At 33.9% G+C, this 17749-nt stretch overlaps 1 protein-coding gene across 1 annotated transcript in view; it reads left to right on the forward strand.

Annotated features, from left to right (window-relative positions):
* The first annotated feature begins 8876 nt into the window (after positions 1 to 8876).
* Positions 8877 to 17749, forward strand: part of Swip-1 (EF-hand domain-containing protein D2 homolog Swip-1) — a 29904-nt gene continuing 21031 nt past the window's right edge. Inside the window, exon 1 of the mRNA XM_017626284.1 lies at positions 8877 to 9163. Within this exon, the coding sequence (XP_017481773.1) occupies positions 8877 to 9163 (287 nt within the window). The remainder of the gene's footprint in view (positions 9164 to 17749) is intronic.

Raw genomic sequence — 17749 nt, forward strand, 5'->3', positions numbered from 1 at the left:
TTTTTTTTATTTTACCTATTGCATTATATTTTTACTACTTACGGTTTTATTGGTTTTATAAAAATTTCTATTTCATTTCATTTTGCTTTTTTTCGTTAAATGGTAATTTATTGTATTTTATTAATATTTTACTTATTTAATTTTTTTATGCTGTTACATATAATTTTTTTATATTTTCCATTTCAGTTTTTTTTTGTTAATTTAGAGATACTACAATTATGTTATAATATTTTATTCTTATTTTCTTTATTTCATTTTTAAATGTGATTAAACATTTCATTTCATTATTGGTTTTATTGAATCTAACAGTCAACTTCACGAAAGCAATTTAAGTGCAAAATGATTTTAATTTTTTGAATCGTGTATGGGAATTGACAGAAAATAAAAAAACGTTTCCATTTAAATTGCCAGTGAAACCAGCTGTAAATTTATTTTATTTAAGTTTTCTATATTTTTTCATTTTATTTATTTTTATTATGTCATTAAATTTGAATTTTTTATATTGTTATGTTTTTAATGGTTATTCTTGATTACTTAATTCTTTCATTTTGTATACCTTTATTTTATTTTTAATTTTTTTACTAGTTTTATTTTGTTTAAATTTTATCCATTTTATTTTATTTTCTTTGATTTTTAATTTCATTTTAATTACACTTTTCACTCTGCCCAATTCACACCCTGTAAACGCGCTAATCTCCGGCTAACTACAACTCAAACATGATTTTTATCGAAGATTTCACAATTTATTTTGTTTTTTCTTAATTTTATTTTGCTGAACGTTGCGCATTGCTTCTCAATTGCAAATTAAACAAATTTATCAGCATGCAGTCGTAATGTTGAATTACGGTATCTAACCAATAATACCAACAACGAGACAAAGCTCCACTTGTTATCTGGTGACCTATCGCGCTGAAACAATATTTGACATGAAAACGCTCCAACAACTTGACGAATGCCACTGCGTATGATGAACGTGAGACACATTTCAGTCGACCGTCGACATTGTAAAAACGTACTATATAGGCACTTAATACCTTTACACATGTACATATGTATGTACATAACTTAACGCCTAACTGTGTAATACGTCTACCGTTATACTTTCTAGCAATCAATATTTGAAAAAAAAAAACAATTAAAATAAATGAAAAAAGGAACAATAAATAAACTGTAATGAAAGCAATTTCTGCGAGCCGTACGCGAAGGGTCGTATAGGTTAGGATATTAATACCTATTTGTATGTACATACCTATGTATGTATGTATACAGTTTGACATGTAGAAATGTACATGCAATAGGATGACTATAAAAGCTTCAATCGAATTGTCGATGACTATCTCATTCAACTTATGTATATGAAATTATTAATGATGTGAACTAGGAGCAATGGTTGGCGTGTGTTAGCGATAAATTACCTGGGAATAAACGCTCGGACAAGCAATCCTTTATTGTTATAATGGAATGTAGGCAAAAAGTGGCATGAGCTATGTATTAATATATGGATTATACTTAATTGGAAAATAGTTGGTTCAGGTTAATATCAATTCTTGTACATACCCTGCCGTAAATCGCGCTAGTTCAGTACTAGCGCAGAACTGGCTCTTTAGGAGGCGGTACTGGTTCTCGATCTATCCCAACGCAATGCTTTCAACTGTCTCTTTTTACATGGCGATGTCCTACGAAGTGGAAATTGCCCCCCCCCCCTGCAGAACTTTCTAACTAGTTCTATACTGGATCCATTTTGGACAATTCTGGGACAGTACGTTTTTCTATGAGAAAAAATTTTAAAACTCGATTATTTGATTATTTTTCTATTCTAAACTGGTTCCGCGACAATAAGTTTTTTATAAAAAAAAAATTCTGATTATTCGATTTTTTGATATTTTTTCGTTTTTTTCTGTTCTTTTACAGATTGCATTCTATTAAATTTTTATTTATTTTTTTATTTTGTTTATATTATTTGATCACTTTCTCTTCAATTTTTAAGCGGCACTCAACAATTTAAATTTCTTAAATCTGAAAATCACAACTGCCTCCACCGCGAGGTCTTCCCGCTGAGCTATTTTCGTATTGTACGAGAAGTGAGAATTTGTGCATTTACTTCTCAACAGAGCGCAACTAACACACAGAGAGTTTCAACTGTCCCTCTCTGCAGCCGTTTTGCACTAGTTCAGAGATGGTTCCGAAATGTGTAGGGCGGAACTAGCACTTTAAGAGAATGTCTCTAAATTTTACTGCAGGGTATGTACATATGTATGCATGTATGCGTGTAGTAATTTCAAACAAGTGCGAGAATGTGTGTATGTATGTAACTTATTATAATATGCAAATGTGACATAACTTCAATGAAAGTCATGAACTGAAATGACGCTATGGATAGTATATACTGGAAATATTGCTAAAGAAGAATATAATCCTTCTAATTGTAACTATTATAAATATGAGAGTTTGTGAGTATGTTTATCGCTATTTTTACTCTAAAGTGGCTGGCGGTAGTTCAATGAAATTCGACACACATCTAGGTCATGGCCTGAATTTACATATTGAATATTTTTGTGAAGAGAGCCACCACCATTTAAAAAAATTAAAATCAACTAATTAATAGGTCGAATAAAATTTTACAACGTTGCGGGAGTCAAACGCAAGGGCTTCCCAAATCATTTTTTTCGAAATAACTTTGAAAAGGGTTGCCACTTGTTAAAAATTTTTAAATTAATGTAATTAACAACTTAGTCAAAATATTTGTATTTGAGTATCAAATGAGAGAGGTTAAAGAAAGCTTTATTTTGAATATTATTTTTAAAAAGGTTGCCACCTGTTTTGGTGTTGAAAATCACTGCAGTCAACAAGTTAAATGATATATTTTATAGGGGAACCAAATTAACGAGAGATCTTAGAAAGCTCCATTTCGAAAAAAGATTTTCAAAAGGTCTGCCACCGGTTTAGGATTTCAAGATTAATTAAATTAACACGACTAATGAAATATTTTAATATGACTGCAAACAAAAAAGGTTTAGGTAAGCATAATTTCTGAAATAATTTTGATGAGGATTGCCACCTGTTTAGAAAGTCAACATCAGTTTAATTGACAAAATTATTAAAATGTTTTTAAAATGGGTTTCAAACGCTAGAGGTTAAACCTATTTCGGAAATATTTTTGACGAAGGTTGCCTTTTGGTTAGAAATTCAAAATCAACTTAATCTACAAAGTAAATGGAATAAGGAGTGCGCGCTTCTACTCCGCAGGGCCTGGGTTCAACCCTGGTCAAAGCGACTACGCAAAAAAAAATTTAGAACACAAAAAAAGGTTTTTTCTTGACAACAGCCGCCCCCCGGCAGGCAATGGCAAACCTCCGAGTGTATTTCTGCCATGAAAAACAGCTCCTCTTTGTGACATCATCAAGGCGCCCCTCCCAAATCGGAGAGAAGCTCGGCCAAACACTAACATATGTGTAAGCGCCAATTAATTAATATTATTATTAAGTGAAATACGTACATACATTTTTTTTTAATTTGGGCATCAACGGAGAGTGGTTTAAGAACGGTTTATTTGAAAAATATTTTTGGAGATGGTTGCCACCTGTTTAGAAATACATAATCAATTTTATGAAGTTAAATTAAATATTTAGATATGGGTGTCAAACGAGAGACATTTAAGTTAGCTTTATTTCTAAAATACTTTTGCAGATTAGTTATTTTAATTTTTTTAAACCACCTTAAAATTTTCAATTCTGTTTAATGAGATATTAAATGAAACATTACATAAATCTAATGCGGGTCTCTAAAGAAAAACGATATTGAAAGTTTCTCTTCAAAATATTTTTGAAGGGAGTACGTAACGCTTTTAACAGTAAAGTTTTACTTAGTCAATTAGTCAATAAAAGAAAATATAAATAAAAAATAAATAGTTTGTTTGTTTATGTTATGAGAGTGCCTTGTGTCAGGGAGAGCCAGCAGTTAGTTTGATTAGAGCATTAACTTGCTAAACCAATTGCTATCCTAAATGCAATTGAGGTGGTCTAAGATTTGCAACTCCGATTTCTCTGCCAGGCTAGTGAATAAGTTCCATAGAGTACCATGTATACCCTAGGTCTTTGAGATCACTCAACTACAGGCGCGGACATCGACACAGAAAGTGGAGAATTGCCACCTCCTCATTCTAATCGCAGCAGCTTCTGCAGAAGGAACTTTGCTGAGGTCAGTTAGAACTCTTACTGGAAATCTTTTGAGTTTTTCACGGCCTTCCATCGTTTTTTTTTTTCTTCTATCTAAACCCGGTCATACTAAGCTTGACTTTTCATAACCATTTCAGTCGATCCATAAGTAATTTCTAACGGCTAGTCATGTACATACATGTTTTACAGAGTTGTCTATCCCGTTTATTGACATCTCAGAACTATACCTGGGCATCTCATCAGCTGACCCGTTTCCCTGTTATATTTATTTGCCCGGAAATTAAGGAAAGCGATGTTAAGATAGTCCAGTGATGCCAATGCGGTTCGGTATTTCTTTACAATTCCCGATTATACTACTTTGGAGCCTACTGCTTTAACAGCCGCTTGACTAAGATAGTGGCTTTCCTTATTTATAGAGTAAATATCAGCTCAGAACGTAGTGCATTCGTTTGACAGCCAATCCTTAACCTAAATGTGCAACAATTACTGGTGGAAGATCATGTTAAGCTAATTCTAAGGTGCGCTACCCAACCCGATAGCGCCTAGTGACCCTCCCTAATGGGATACCTGCAATTTTGTTGATGCTGCCCGGAAAGTGATTGTCAATCAATCTTGAAATACTACTCAGACCCCCATTAGGTTTTGTGGTCCATAAAGTTCCGCAGTATACCTGCCAAAGAGGCATTATTTGCAAAGCTAATCCTACTTTTGTAGTTACATATGTATGTGTCAAAGGGACCGCGGTTAAACGATTAAAACTGCCTAATCAATATTCGCGTAACTTCGAGTTTGATATTAATAGCTTAGCAGAATAACTGTTTAATATTGTAAGATAGAATGCTAGTTTATTGGCCTACAAAAATATGGAGGAACTAGCTGGAAAGATACTACTAGTCCTCAGAAAGCAATTACGCATAAAATCCACAAATGTAATTAATTCGATTAAAGGTAAGTATATATTTACATACTTACATAACGAAAATATTTGTCTGCAATGGCCATGAATCCATTAGTGATTCGATTGCTCATTTCAGGCATAGCGAATTGTTGACTAAATATTTATGTCTAATTTGTCAGTTATCAAATAATTATTACAGTACAAAAATAGAAAAAAAAAACTCAAAACGCACACCGCATAATACACATATGTATAGGTCATTCCATGGAAAAGAGGAAAACGAGATAAATTTTAAAATTGCCAAATTATTTCCATTTAAGTAGTAATCTCTTTGTAAATTACTACATTTCATTCATCTGTTGAAAGTTATTATGAAAATAAAAAGAAGTTGCAATTTTTGTCTATGGAAAGGGCATGTACCACCAGTTAAAAATTTAAATATTTTAAATTTTACCACACAAAAACATTTTTCACGAAAATTAAATATTTTGGCTAAAATTCATCTTTGAGTGCACAAAGGTAAAATGGCGTTATTTTCAGTGTCCCACCAGTCCCATTCATTCAAACGATAGTTACATAAAGCTAAGAAATCGTTTGGTATTTTTGTTAAAGCCATTTTATACATTAGTTATAGTTCTATGTTAAATACAAATATCTTTCGCTATTGTATATGTTCCGATGACATAGTTATAATACACAATTAAACAAATTCTGAAGTAAAATGTTCCACCAGTCACAATGGAATTGCCCATATATATATATGTATATACAAAATGCAACTACAATACAGCAAATCTGTTGTCAACCTTGGTGCAGTCGATTAGCTTATCTGGGTACTTCACCGTACCTATAAAGAATAAAGTAAGTGAACAGCCCTATAAATAAAAAAATTGCAAGTACTAAGCGGTCACATTCGCACAGATTCATGTTTACATAAGGGTAATAATAGTGTATATGCATGTATATACATATGTACATATGTAAGTAGATATATGAGACATACGTTTTCATATCGGACACCAAATTTGGAGATACACTTTCGATTGGCTTCAAAATTTTTTTTATGGGTTCTATCCATGAAATAAGCTAACACGTGTTCGAGGAATTTTTTTCGCCTTTTTCCTGGGAGATATGATCTGTCCAAGTTTGCATTTTTTCGTGATTCTGACTAATCATGTACTCCTTCAAATAGTTATATCTCTATCATGTATAGAAGCCACAAAAAAAATTTGAAGCGAATCGGAGACATGACATAGTTTTTTTTCGAAATCCGTCTGACTTAAAAAAGAATGGCTCACATACATATTACATACGAGTAAGTTTTAATAAGTTATATATCGTACAGTTACATTGATAATAAACTTTTTAACAATTCAGTGGTGCGATTTTTAGCTTTTGTAATCTAGATTCCACTAAAAAGTCGAATAACAAAATAAGCTGTCTCACATACTCTAGTATTTAGCAACGATAACCGATTTACAATTTTAGAGCAATTATACCATACATATTTCAAAATTAAGTTTGTAAACTCTTAATTAAGGAATTGGAAATGCCAAATCCTTATTCACCTAGTCTTTCCATCGCAGTTGAGGTCTCCATAAAACGCTGCAATGTTTATTTTGCTCATTTAATTTTTTGATTGCATTTAAAGGAAACTACTGAAAGATATGCGTATATCAAAGCCTTTCCAATACCTTGCCTATGGTACTAATGCTTTTTCAAACCTCTCTTACATACGTTTTTCAACATACTCTAAGATTTGTTGGACAATTTCTACTGTAATACTGCAATAGAAAGAAAATTAATAGTAACATTATGTGTCGCGTACACAAGCAATTACAAAATACTTAACGCATGCTAAACTCCTATGTTCTAGCAACGACTTGTATTTGTATAGAGGTGTGAATTACCTATTAGTAGGACCGAGATTCAAGCATACTGCAAATAAAGGCTTCTCATGAAATTCATCTGCCGCTCGGAGGCAGCGTGAAAACATGAAAGCGCTTAGAAAATGTGTAAAGCGCTAACAGTGTTTTGTATGTGCATATGAATATACAAACATAATAAAAAACATTCCCATAAAAACAAAAGGCAAAATTTTTCCACTATCCCCCGTCTAAAACCCCAAATTGCTTCATGTAGGTAAATCACTTAAAACTAATATTTCTATTCTCTGAGCACTGCTGCAGCTTTAAATCCTAATCAATATTTCGATAGTTTCATTGTTTTGCCACTTTTATTTCACTTCCAAACATTTCTATAACTTTTAATATACTTGCACAAACTCCAAATTAAAATTGTCTGCTATAAAATGGCGCCAAGCATATGACATTTCCGTTCAGGAACTTAGCAGCAAAATGAGTAGCTATCGCAGTTTGGAAGCCACGGCAGTAGTGTTTCCTACATTGAGAAGGCATTCAATTTATCGATTTGTACGCAAGCCGCAAATTCGGTGAAAAATTACAAAGTGAAACGTTAGAGCTTGCTGCTTATCACTTATCCATAGCTGTTAACATTTTCTATGTGTAGAAACTAACTACTAACTGATAACAGCGTATATTAGTACAAAAATGTATATAACATTTAACTCGCTTTATGCGTCCTTCAGCCAATCGATAACTATCGACTATAAAAAGTCACTTTTCCACCACTGCTACCAAACAGCTGTTTCCTAAAATTTCCTTTTGTTGCAGTCTGTCAGCAATTCATTTGGCTTGTATTTTATCGAATTTTTATAAGTTAATAACATCAACAGCGGATAAAAATGGGCACAAAAATTGTCAACCGCATAATGTTAGTCACGGGGCTTATAAGTTTGTTGCATGCCGCCTTTTCCGCAGCACACCGTAAGTATTTGTGAAAAAAGAGATGAATGCTCCTCAATCGGAAACAAATTTTAATTCATTGAATTCCAGATCGCACTTATATGCGGCTNTTTTAACTTATGGCAACTTTTTTATGTCCAGAAACAAGCAAGTAAAACGTGCAAGCGTCATCAAGGGTTAAGGTAAAAGAGCTGACAAGTCCGGCAGCATGTGGAATTTAAAAACAATTTTCGTCGATACGGTAACCTTTTAAGTCAAATCAGAAAAGGCCAGTTCGACCAGTGTTGTGTTTTTGCATTTCATTACACAAATTTTTCTTGTTGCGTGCGGTCGTTGTGCATTTCGTATCGGACGTTTAGCGGTAAAAATAACGGATATTGTTTATTATTGGAAAACAAAACATTTAATTTAACAAAAAATACATAGCCTTGCTATAGTGATTGAACTAGTTTCGAAGTGATAAGTGTAATTTACAGAAATACGTTTCTGAAAATAGAGAAAAACTTGAAATTTCCTACCCGCCCACACTTGCGTGAAAACTGAAACTCGTCGAATTGTCCTTTGCGCGTATTTGTATTTTTAAACATTTTCTGTATCCTTGATATCCCATCGTTGCCGAAAAGCAAAGAATTTTAAGTATTTGTCGGTGTTATTGTGCCTGTTTTCTCTGTTATCCTTTTTACGTCGTCGTTCGTCCTCGACCGTGATAAGGGTGTGTATTTGATGACCTACCCGCTGTAAAAGAATTGGAAGGAAAATATTAAAACAAACAAGCAAAACACTTGTGTACACCTGCAACTGCATTGAGCCGTTAAAGTGCATAAAGCATAGCGAATAAGGATATACGCCCTGTTTTGCAAAAGTGAACATTTGATAGTTTTCTTTGCACAACTTATACATATAGTGAAAAAATGTCGGTGTCATCAAATGCATCATCTGCATCCTCGTCNATTTCTTTGCACAACTTATAGTGAAAAAATGTCGGTGTCATCAAATGCATCATCTGCATCCTCGTCAGTAACCGGTGTGCCCATCAGCAATGGCAGTGGCAACCGACCTTCGCTGGGACGTCCGGGTAGCTGCGATTCCTCAGCAGGCAGTGATTCATCAGAATTAACACACATTTTGAATCGCAGACAAGTAATTATGGACTCGCAAGAGGCTGGCATTGAAGTGGCACATCAATTCAAAGTGGTTAATGTCTACACGGAATTCCATGAGTTCTCCAGAAAACAAATCAAAGATTATCAGAAAACATTTAACAAGTAAGTGAAATGAAAAATATATTATTATTTAGTATATCGCTTTGGCAGGCAATTACAAAACAATTTTATGCAACTCCACTTAGTTTGTGTCTGCATAGGAATCATACAACATTCTAGCTGTTTTACTTTATTATTGAAATTCTATTTCCAAGTGTTTATTTATATAAATCTCTACTGCCAATAAACAGCGCACGAAGGCCAGCATCCTTGCCAAGGTCGCCAACAACAAAACGCATAGGAAATTCTCTAACGCACAGTGTGGGTGTGGGTGGTGCGATTAGCAAAGAAAAAGGGCGCATACTACGCAGTACTAAAATGTTTTTCAGAGCGTATGTCTTCTCATCTATGCAAACAAAGTCAACCGACGTCATTGAGCAGCAACCACCTTCAACCCATCCTCCAGCCACTACCATTATCCCAGAAATTGCAATGCAGTCACGAGACTGCAATGAAGCGTAAAAAAATTCACACCAACGACATCCAGCGGGTGCATTATACAAAAAGAAATGTAAAAAGAAGCACGGCTCAGCTGTCAGCAGCACCACAGTGCTGGGGTAGTCATCAACAGTGGTTGTTGTGGTTTGAGCCGGTAGCGTGTTGGTGTGGGGAGCGATGTGTTCGCGCTCGCGTATGTTTGCTTTTTTTTCTGGTGGCAGAGCGTGTCACATTTTTTTTTTACTGCCATCGGTGTTGGCTGCTGATACAGCTAGATATTGCTACTTTTGCTTCTGCTTCTGCCTGACTCGTATGACATTGCATTTGCATTGTATGCACTTCCTCAACTTTTGAAGACTGTTTAATAATTTATGAATTAACCGCATATCGCATCGTTTATAATCATTGGCAGTTTCAACACGACGCTAGAGACGTCGAAGACGATGACGACTAGACTGAATGACTGTCTGGGTGATTGTCTATTTGTCGCATAGCTTAACATCAGCCGCCTGCATTCACTTCTTATGCACATCTTCATTTTATGTGTGTATGCCTTGTATGTGCATGCTCTATGCTATGTATAATCTTCATTATAATCACGGTCATTTGGATGCACATACCAATCGGCGGCAGCCAGACATACTGGCGCATTTACCAACGATTTTTTTTTGTTACTTCAATTTTATAAAGGCAAACACATATATGCGTATGTATGTTGGTGTGGTTATAAATATGTATATTGGATAAGTGCTTTTATAAATGTACTATGCATATGATTTACATTAGTGCCTTTCCGTTTACCACAAAATTTACATAATTTTATTTGAGTCTCTAGTATGAATTTACATATTTACATAAGTCATGCATAAAATTATTATGCTTAGATAGATTCAAAAACATGAGATATGTACTTATGTATGTAAATGTTCAAGGTTCTTCGTTGGTGACGTCTTCTTTCCAATTTGTATTTTGTCCTTTTTTATTCCCAGAGAAAAATTCAAGCTTTTCTTAGAAAATATGCGAGTATTTCATGCTTATCATACACGCATTTAACCATTATCTTAAACGCATTATCTAAAATTATACGTTTCGCTAGAATTTTAAAGAACTTTATAATATATCTGCGAAAGTTAATTTAAAGTAAGTAAGCAGGTTTATCATAAATGATAATACTATGATAGCTGGTGTAAATACTGTTTATTTGTAAAGTTTTTTTATGATGTATCAACTTCCGAACTGATTGCCTTTAATTACAATTAAGTAATCAATAGCAAAAATAATGAAAAAAAAATGAAATTAAAATAAAAACCTTAACATAAAATAGTGCTAAAGAAAATAAAATACAGCAACTGATACTTAGATAATAAGAAAAGGGTTGTTGTTGTTGTTGGAGCAGCATACAAGCTCCCCAAAGAGTTTTTGGGGAGTGTTGTTGGAGTGACAGTCCTTGGCCAAATATAAATCTGGGTCGTTCCGGTTACGTAGACCCGACTGTCGTGGGAACGATAAGAAAAAGGTTTGATAGCTCAGTTATGCATACTTTGCATTGCACTGCATAGCATGTAATTTTTACTTTGAAATCAAAAACCAACAGACTTCTATGTATATACATACATACCGTCTCAGACTTCTTTCTATTTTTTTTCTATCTTTTTAACATGATACAGCCTTTTTATCTCGTCTTTATTTGTTTATATTGTTTATTCACTTTACTACATACATACATATGTAGTGTACTTATGCCTTTATCTAAAAGTACTATTCTTGTTTACACTTATCGCAACATGGCACCAGCGTACTTTGCAACTACTTGAAGCGCCTCCAAGGCAACTTAACACGATTATGTACATATTTGCTCATTACTTCACATTTACTTTTCTGCAACACTTTTAATTGTCTTCATTTTAATTTGTTAAATACATAAATTTTGCGTCTTCTTCTATCTTTTGAACTGCTGTTAACATGTTTTAGTGCATTTGTAGATAGATAATCAGCGCTAACTTGTCGCTAAACACAAAAATACTTGTCGTTCCGACGACGACAATCGGGCGTACGAGTGTTATCTGTTAATTCGGTCTGGAAAACTCTGCTGAGGTAAAGGAGAGATTTTTATAGAAAATTAATTTCTGTATGGAATTCTAATGGACAATAGGCAGAATATTGCGAAGGTATAATCCAGTTCACGTAAAGTTGCTGAAATAGTGTCCAGAATTTTCGAATGACCGAACGTGCCCAACAGATAATTTCTAGAGCTAAAAGCTCAACCGGTAAATAAAGTTTCTGTCAATTTTTAAACCCTTTTCGCATTCTGTGTACTCTTGTAACCGGTAAATTTTGTTACCATCTCATAAGCTGATAACACAATTCTTCATAGCTGAATTACTGAATATTTTAACTGCATTACCAACGTACCTAGAATCGCGGTGACAAGAACTGGTAACATTTTTTGGTAATAAAATTTTCCGGTTACAAAATCTTCGGTAACGTGCAGAATAGACGTGTTACTGTGAAGAATTATGCCGACATTATTAACCTCATTGGAGAGTGTAAGCCCCACACCATTAAGAGAGGGTGACTGAAAATACTGCAACCGACTCGAGTACTTTTACAACAACAACAACTAAAATATCTAAGTGAAGCTTTGAAAGGGAGCATCAGTTATGTCCAAATTTATATACCCGAGCGCACTTGTGCACAAGGGTATTATAACTTTGTTCACATAACGTTTGTTTGAATCGGCAAAACGAATCGAAATAGGTATAGACAAATGTATACATAAATGATCAGAATGAAAAAGAAATCGATTAAGCGGTGAATGTCTAGATATCTTAACGAAACTCGGTGTGTGCACTTCTTTTGAGCGTAGGACGTATGGTATTGAAAATGGGAAAAAATCGGACAATAACCACCTCCTAATTCCCATATAGAGAATATTTTCAGAAATACTAAAACTGCGATATTTTGGTAACTAGTGAAGCTCATTCACTCAAAATTGATATTTACAATGATTTTAAGACGAAAAATAATAATATTAGAAAGTTTTGAAAATGGGCGTAGCCGCGCCCACTTATCGATTAAATGTGTATATCTTAAGTAACCGCTCAACCAATTTCTTTCAAGCTGTCCACTTCGTGTTGGCCTTCGTAGAACATACCAAATGGTTGAAAATTTTTTAACAACTACAACCCATCATCTTATTTATTCAAAATTGATGTTTGCAATAATTCTTTAGCACAAAATACGTTTATGATAAAATTTGGAAAATGGGCGTGGCACCGCCCACGTATGACCACATACCAATCTCGATATGATTGTTATGCTTTCCACGTAAAAGAAAAACTCTGAAATTACACCCACTTTTCAATCAACGGTAAATTTCAGAAATGCTAGAAACTTCGATATTTCGAAATTTAAGTACGCTAATTTGCTCAAAATTGATACAAACAAAAATCCCTTGAAAATAAGTAGCATTATTATTTCATTATGTCTAACTGAACATTCTATCGAAGATGTTTGAAATAGGGGTAAAACCACCGCTGCTTTCCATGTAGCAGTAGTTTTAGGAAAGGTGAAAAAACTATCCGCCCGAACTTAGACTTTCTGACTTGTTTAAACATTTTTTTTCATTTTTAACTCGTTTTAGTTTCGTTATCCAGAGTTAGTATATTGAATAATCATCTGCAGCGGATTTCTTCAACGTTGTATGTTTTATTTTAGCCTTTCACCCGGCTATCACACCAACTGAAAAGCTTATCTTTTTACTTATCTTTTGTCTCTCTTTTTTATTGCTCTGCAGTCGACATATATTTTGATGGTGAATTTAGATAATTTTCTTAAACAAGATTCCACAGAATTATATAAGACTTTGATATTCTATACACTCACTTATTTAAATAGTCCATGAACACATTTGCACACAGCTCAAACATAAATACATACTATATATACATATGTATATGATTGTATATCAAGGTTATTAAGAAAAGTTAGTGATTGATAAGCTCTACTTAGCTGATTAGCAAGGCAAATGAGGTGATTATTGGCACATATTTATGTATGCATTTAAAATCATTCTTAAAATTAGCATAGGCAGTGGCTATAATAGATAGTTAGCTGCTGCTAAAACACAAAAACCTAGCTAACTACATACGTACAAACCGGAATTTGAATAAAAAGCTTTGTGTTCATCCCGGACTTACTACCCATTGCAATCTTTAAGAGAAGATTGGAATAAGAGCCCAAATAATTTATTTAAGTACGAAAAGCGGCGGTGTCGTCTGCGATGAACTCTCCATCGGATTATATGCTTGCAAATAGAATCCCAGTATTCATTCGAAAATAGTCGAGAAGTAACTGACATTCAATTCCACACTATCAAGCTCCTATGGGTTCCAGGCCATAGCACAATTGCAGTCGGCTGCAAGACCGATGAACACGACACTCCTGAGAAGTTGTCACCGGGTAAATCAACTATGAGAGAGCTTGATTGGCTACGTTTTCTTTGTTGCTAAAAATATAGGCGTCTAATCATCTTACCGAGCTCTGAGTGAAAGCGCTAGAGTGCAAGCCGTGTAAGTCACTCTGTCCGCGGATAGATAAGAGACGGTCTAAGAAACTCTTGAAGCTAATAATCTCGATACTGTTCGGATCGTAACTGGGCATTGTACGAGTGCAACACATACGCTAAGCCTCACAATCACCGCAAGACCCTACTGTAACAGCTGCATGGACGGCGATTAGATGAAATCATCTCAGCGAGTGCTGCATCGATGTTCAGCTTACGTGAGCTTAAAATTTAAGTACCTTGGGGCTAAGGTATTTTTCACTCCTGATAAGTTTTTGGGAGTAGATATTAATGGCTTACGAAATTTTACTGTGCACGCAGCATTTTTCTATCCAACCACCACATGCTTCTCCCATTTCATATTTCTATTTAACGCAAAGCACAATTTTTAATTTACCTGTGCAAGTGTCCAATATTTTCATAAGCAATCATACAAATCTACCTAATCTATCTTTTGTCTTAAAAAATCAAGTTAACTCATTAAATAAATAAATTCGTGCGGAATCTGCAAAAAATATTTCTACAGATTTTTTTTCGACACTAATTTAATGCAAGAAAATAATAAAATATAAATCAGTAAACCATTTCTGGTTCAACAGCTAGTAAAAGTTGTGCAATTTTTTGCTTATCAAAAGCTACGAATGATTTTTATTCGACAAAATATTTGCATTTTATACTTTCGTGCATAAATTTACTACTACGAGGGCTGCTGCGAGAGTTTCGGGAACTATCAGTGTTCTCCATAATGATCAACACACTTCTGCTTTCGCTCAAACCATTTCGTTTGTGTTCAATTCATATACCCTACCCATGGTTGTCTGAATCTCATGCTATGTTCGATCTCCCATTGTCAGCATAGAAATTTTCTGGGCGCGTCAGCTCATTTTGGACGATCTTCGTAAGGTTCGTCGGTGATCGAACTACGGTCCACGATTGAATTCCTTAAACCAGCAACAAAAAGTGACGTATGTATTTTCAAGTCACTGTAAACAATAAAACTAGTCTCCCACCGACAAAATGTTTCAGTTAAAAATTTTCCCAAACTGTCAAAACTATTTGATGGTAAGGCTAGATGTTAAGTGCCAAAAATTTACGAACACCCTTCGTACACCTTTTTTTGTTGTATGTACAGTCGGTGTCAAATGTAAGTGTACACCTTGTTGTAATATAACATAAACCATTTATTTTGTGAACAAAATCTATTTTTATATGGAAGAAAATGCCAAACACCCTCCACAAAAAAAAAAAATATGAAAAATCTACAGTAATTTCTAGCGACTTGACACTTTGAAAGGGCTACAAAATTGTATACTCTAAAATTTTCTAGAAACTCTGAATAAAAATTTTGAAATTTTGATGAAAATTGTTTGAATTTCTGTGAGCTTTATAACGGGTGATTTTTTTGAGGTTAGGATTTTCATGCATTAGTATTTGACAGATCACGTGGGATTTCAGACATGGTGTCAAAGAGAAAGATGCTCAGTATGCTTTGACATTTCATCATGAATAGACTTACTAACGAGCAACGCTTGCAAATCATTGAATTTTATTACCAAAATCAGTGTTCGGTTCGCTTTACGTCCGATTTATGGTCTACATAATCGACCAAGTGAGCAAACAATTAATGCGATTGTGACCAAGTTTCGCACTCAGTTTACTTTATTGGACATTAAACCAACCACACGAATGCGTACAGTGCGTACAGAAGAGAATATTGCGTCTGTTTCTGAGAGTGTTGCTGAAGACCGTGAAATGTCGATTCGTCGCCGTTCGCAGCAATTGGGTTTGCGAAACACATTTCGAACCGAACACTGATTTTGGTAATAAAATTCAATGATTTGCAAGCGTTGCTCGTTAGTAAGTCTATTCATGATGAAATGTCAAAGCATACTGAGCATCTTTCTCTTTGACACCATGTCTGAAATCCCACGTGATCTGTCAAATACTAATGCATGAAAATCCTAACCTCAAAAAAATCACCCGTTATAAAAAAGTGTGAAACTTTTTATAGTTTATGTTATAGAATGAACTACATTTTCATAAATATTTAGTGAAAAAAAAATTTCATTAAAATAATTGTAAATTTTATATTACAACAAGATGTACACTTACATTTGACACCAACTGTACATACATATGAAGGTCACTGCAAATGATAGATAGTACCCGTGGCATTTTTCACATTTGACATTCATGTGTTCTTTTAAATTTATATTTAATTCATTTGCTAGCCCCTTCCAATTTGATCTTTAAGTTAGTTCAGTTGTTTGACTGCGTTTATTTACTCTTCAAATTGTTATTCCGCTAATTAAGATTATCCACACCTATTGTTGTGCATATAGCCCGATGTCGCCAGTGGCGCGCTTCACTTTGCATTACTCCAAAAAAAAATAGGAAAACAAAACCATTTGAAAAAAAACGTGTTATTTGAGATGCCTGCAAGTGCGCTAAGTGTGGAGCATTGTCGTCATTGCTATATGAGCCGCTTTATTTGCTTGTAAATTGGGTGAAGATCACGTTTTAGCGCCGTTGACGAGTTGGCAAACACAAACGAAAAAAAAAAAATTAAAAAATATAAAACATTAAAAAACGACTAAGAATTTAATTAGCAGACATTTTTTTATGTTATTTGTTTTTTTTTAGAGCAAACAGCAACTATGTTAATTTTTTAAAACTACAACTGGCCGAAGGAGAAAACAAATTTTTGTATAGGCTGCCATCAAAAAAGCATTTAATATAGATTGCAAACACTACTAAAGCTAACTGAGTGTTCTAATAGAAGCCTAATGATAGACCCACTAAAGTCAATTGTTGTCCTCTTTCCAGATAAAGGATGAAAGTCAACCTAACTTAACCCACTGGACTTTCAATTTCTAATGAAAATTTTCTTTTTTTTAGACTCTCAGGAATTGAGCATCTCCGGTAGTTTTAAATTTTTTTCAGATTTTGGGTTGTTATTGGATCATCCAAATTCTGGATTTGTAAATACATATATTTAAAAATTTTTTCTATTGAATTTTTATTTTTTTTTTGTTTTTTGGAACCTTCAAAAATTCAATAATATCAATGGAAAATTTTCAGAGTTTTTTGAGATTTTCGGATTTTTTTTTTCGGATAACACAGGCTAACAATTTCCATACACAAAAACTAGACAATCTACGGATTTCCTATGTACTTTTTTGCGCGGAATCTGAATCACACTGCGAATTCAAAATGGCGGACCTAATATGGTAGTTTCCATCGCATACTTTATTTTTTTTTTTATACATATCAGCGAGAAATAATCGGAATTGAAAATATAAAGCAGATTTTTAAAGGTGAAGAAGTGAAATTTAATGTAAAATGTTTGCCAATATTCGAAAAAAATATACTCTCGATTATAGAAGTTGTTGAAATTTGCCAAAAAACGGCCACTGTCACACTATGATGGTTGCAATATACCTTACTGCTGGATTAATTCTGACACCATATTTGGATGAAGCACGAAAAATTGCATAGGAAATAGATGGTCTAGTTTTTGAGTCTGGAATTTTTCAACATTTGGATTTGTAAGATTTTTTAAACTTACTCTGTGAAACATTTTTTTG

The sequence above is a fragment of the Rhagoletis zephyria genome, unplaced genomic scaffold (assembly GCF_001687245.7).
Source record: "Rhagoletis zephyria isolate East Lansing unplaced genomic scaffold, Rhagoletis_zephyria_1.1 Rzeph_scaffold_04527, whole genome shotgun sequence".
Classification (NCBI taxonomy): Eukaryota; Metazoa; Arthropoda; class Insecta; order Diptera; family Tephritidae; genus Rhagoletis; species Rhagoletis zephyria.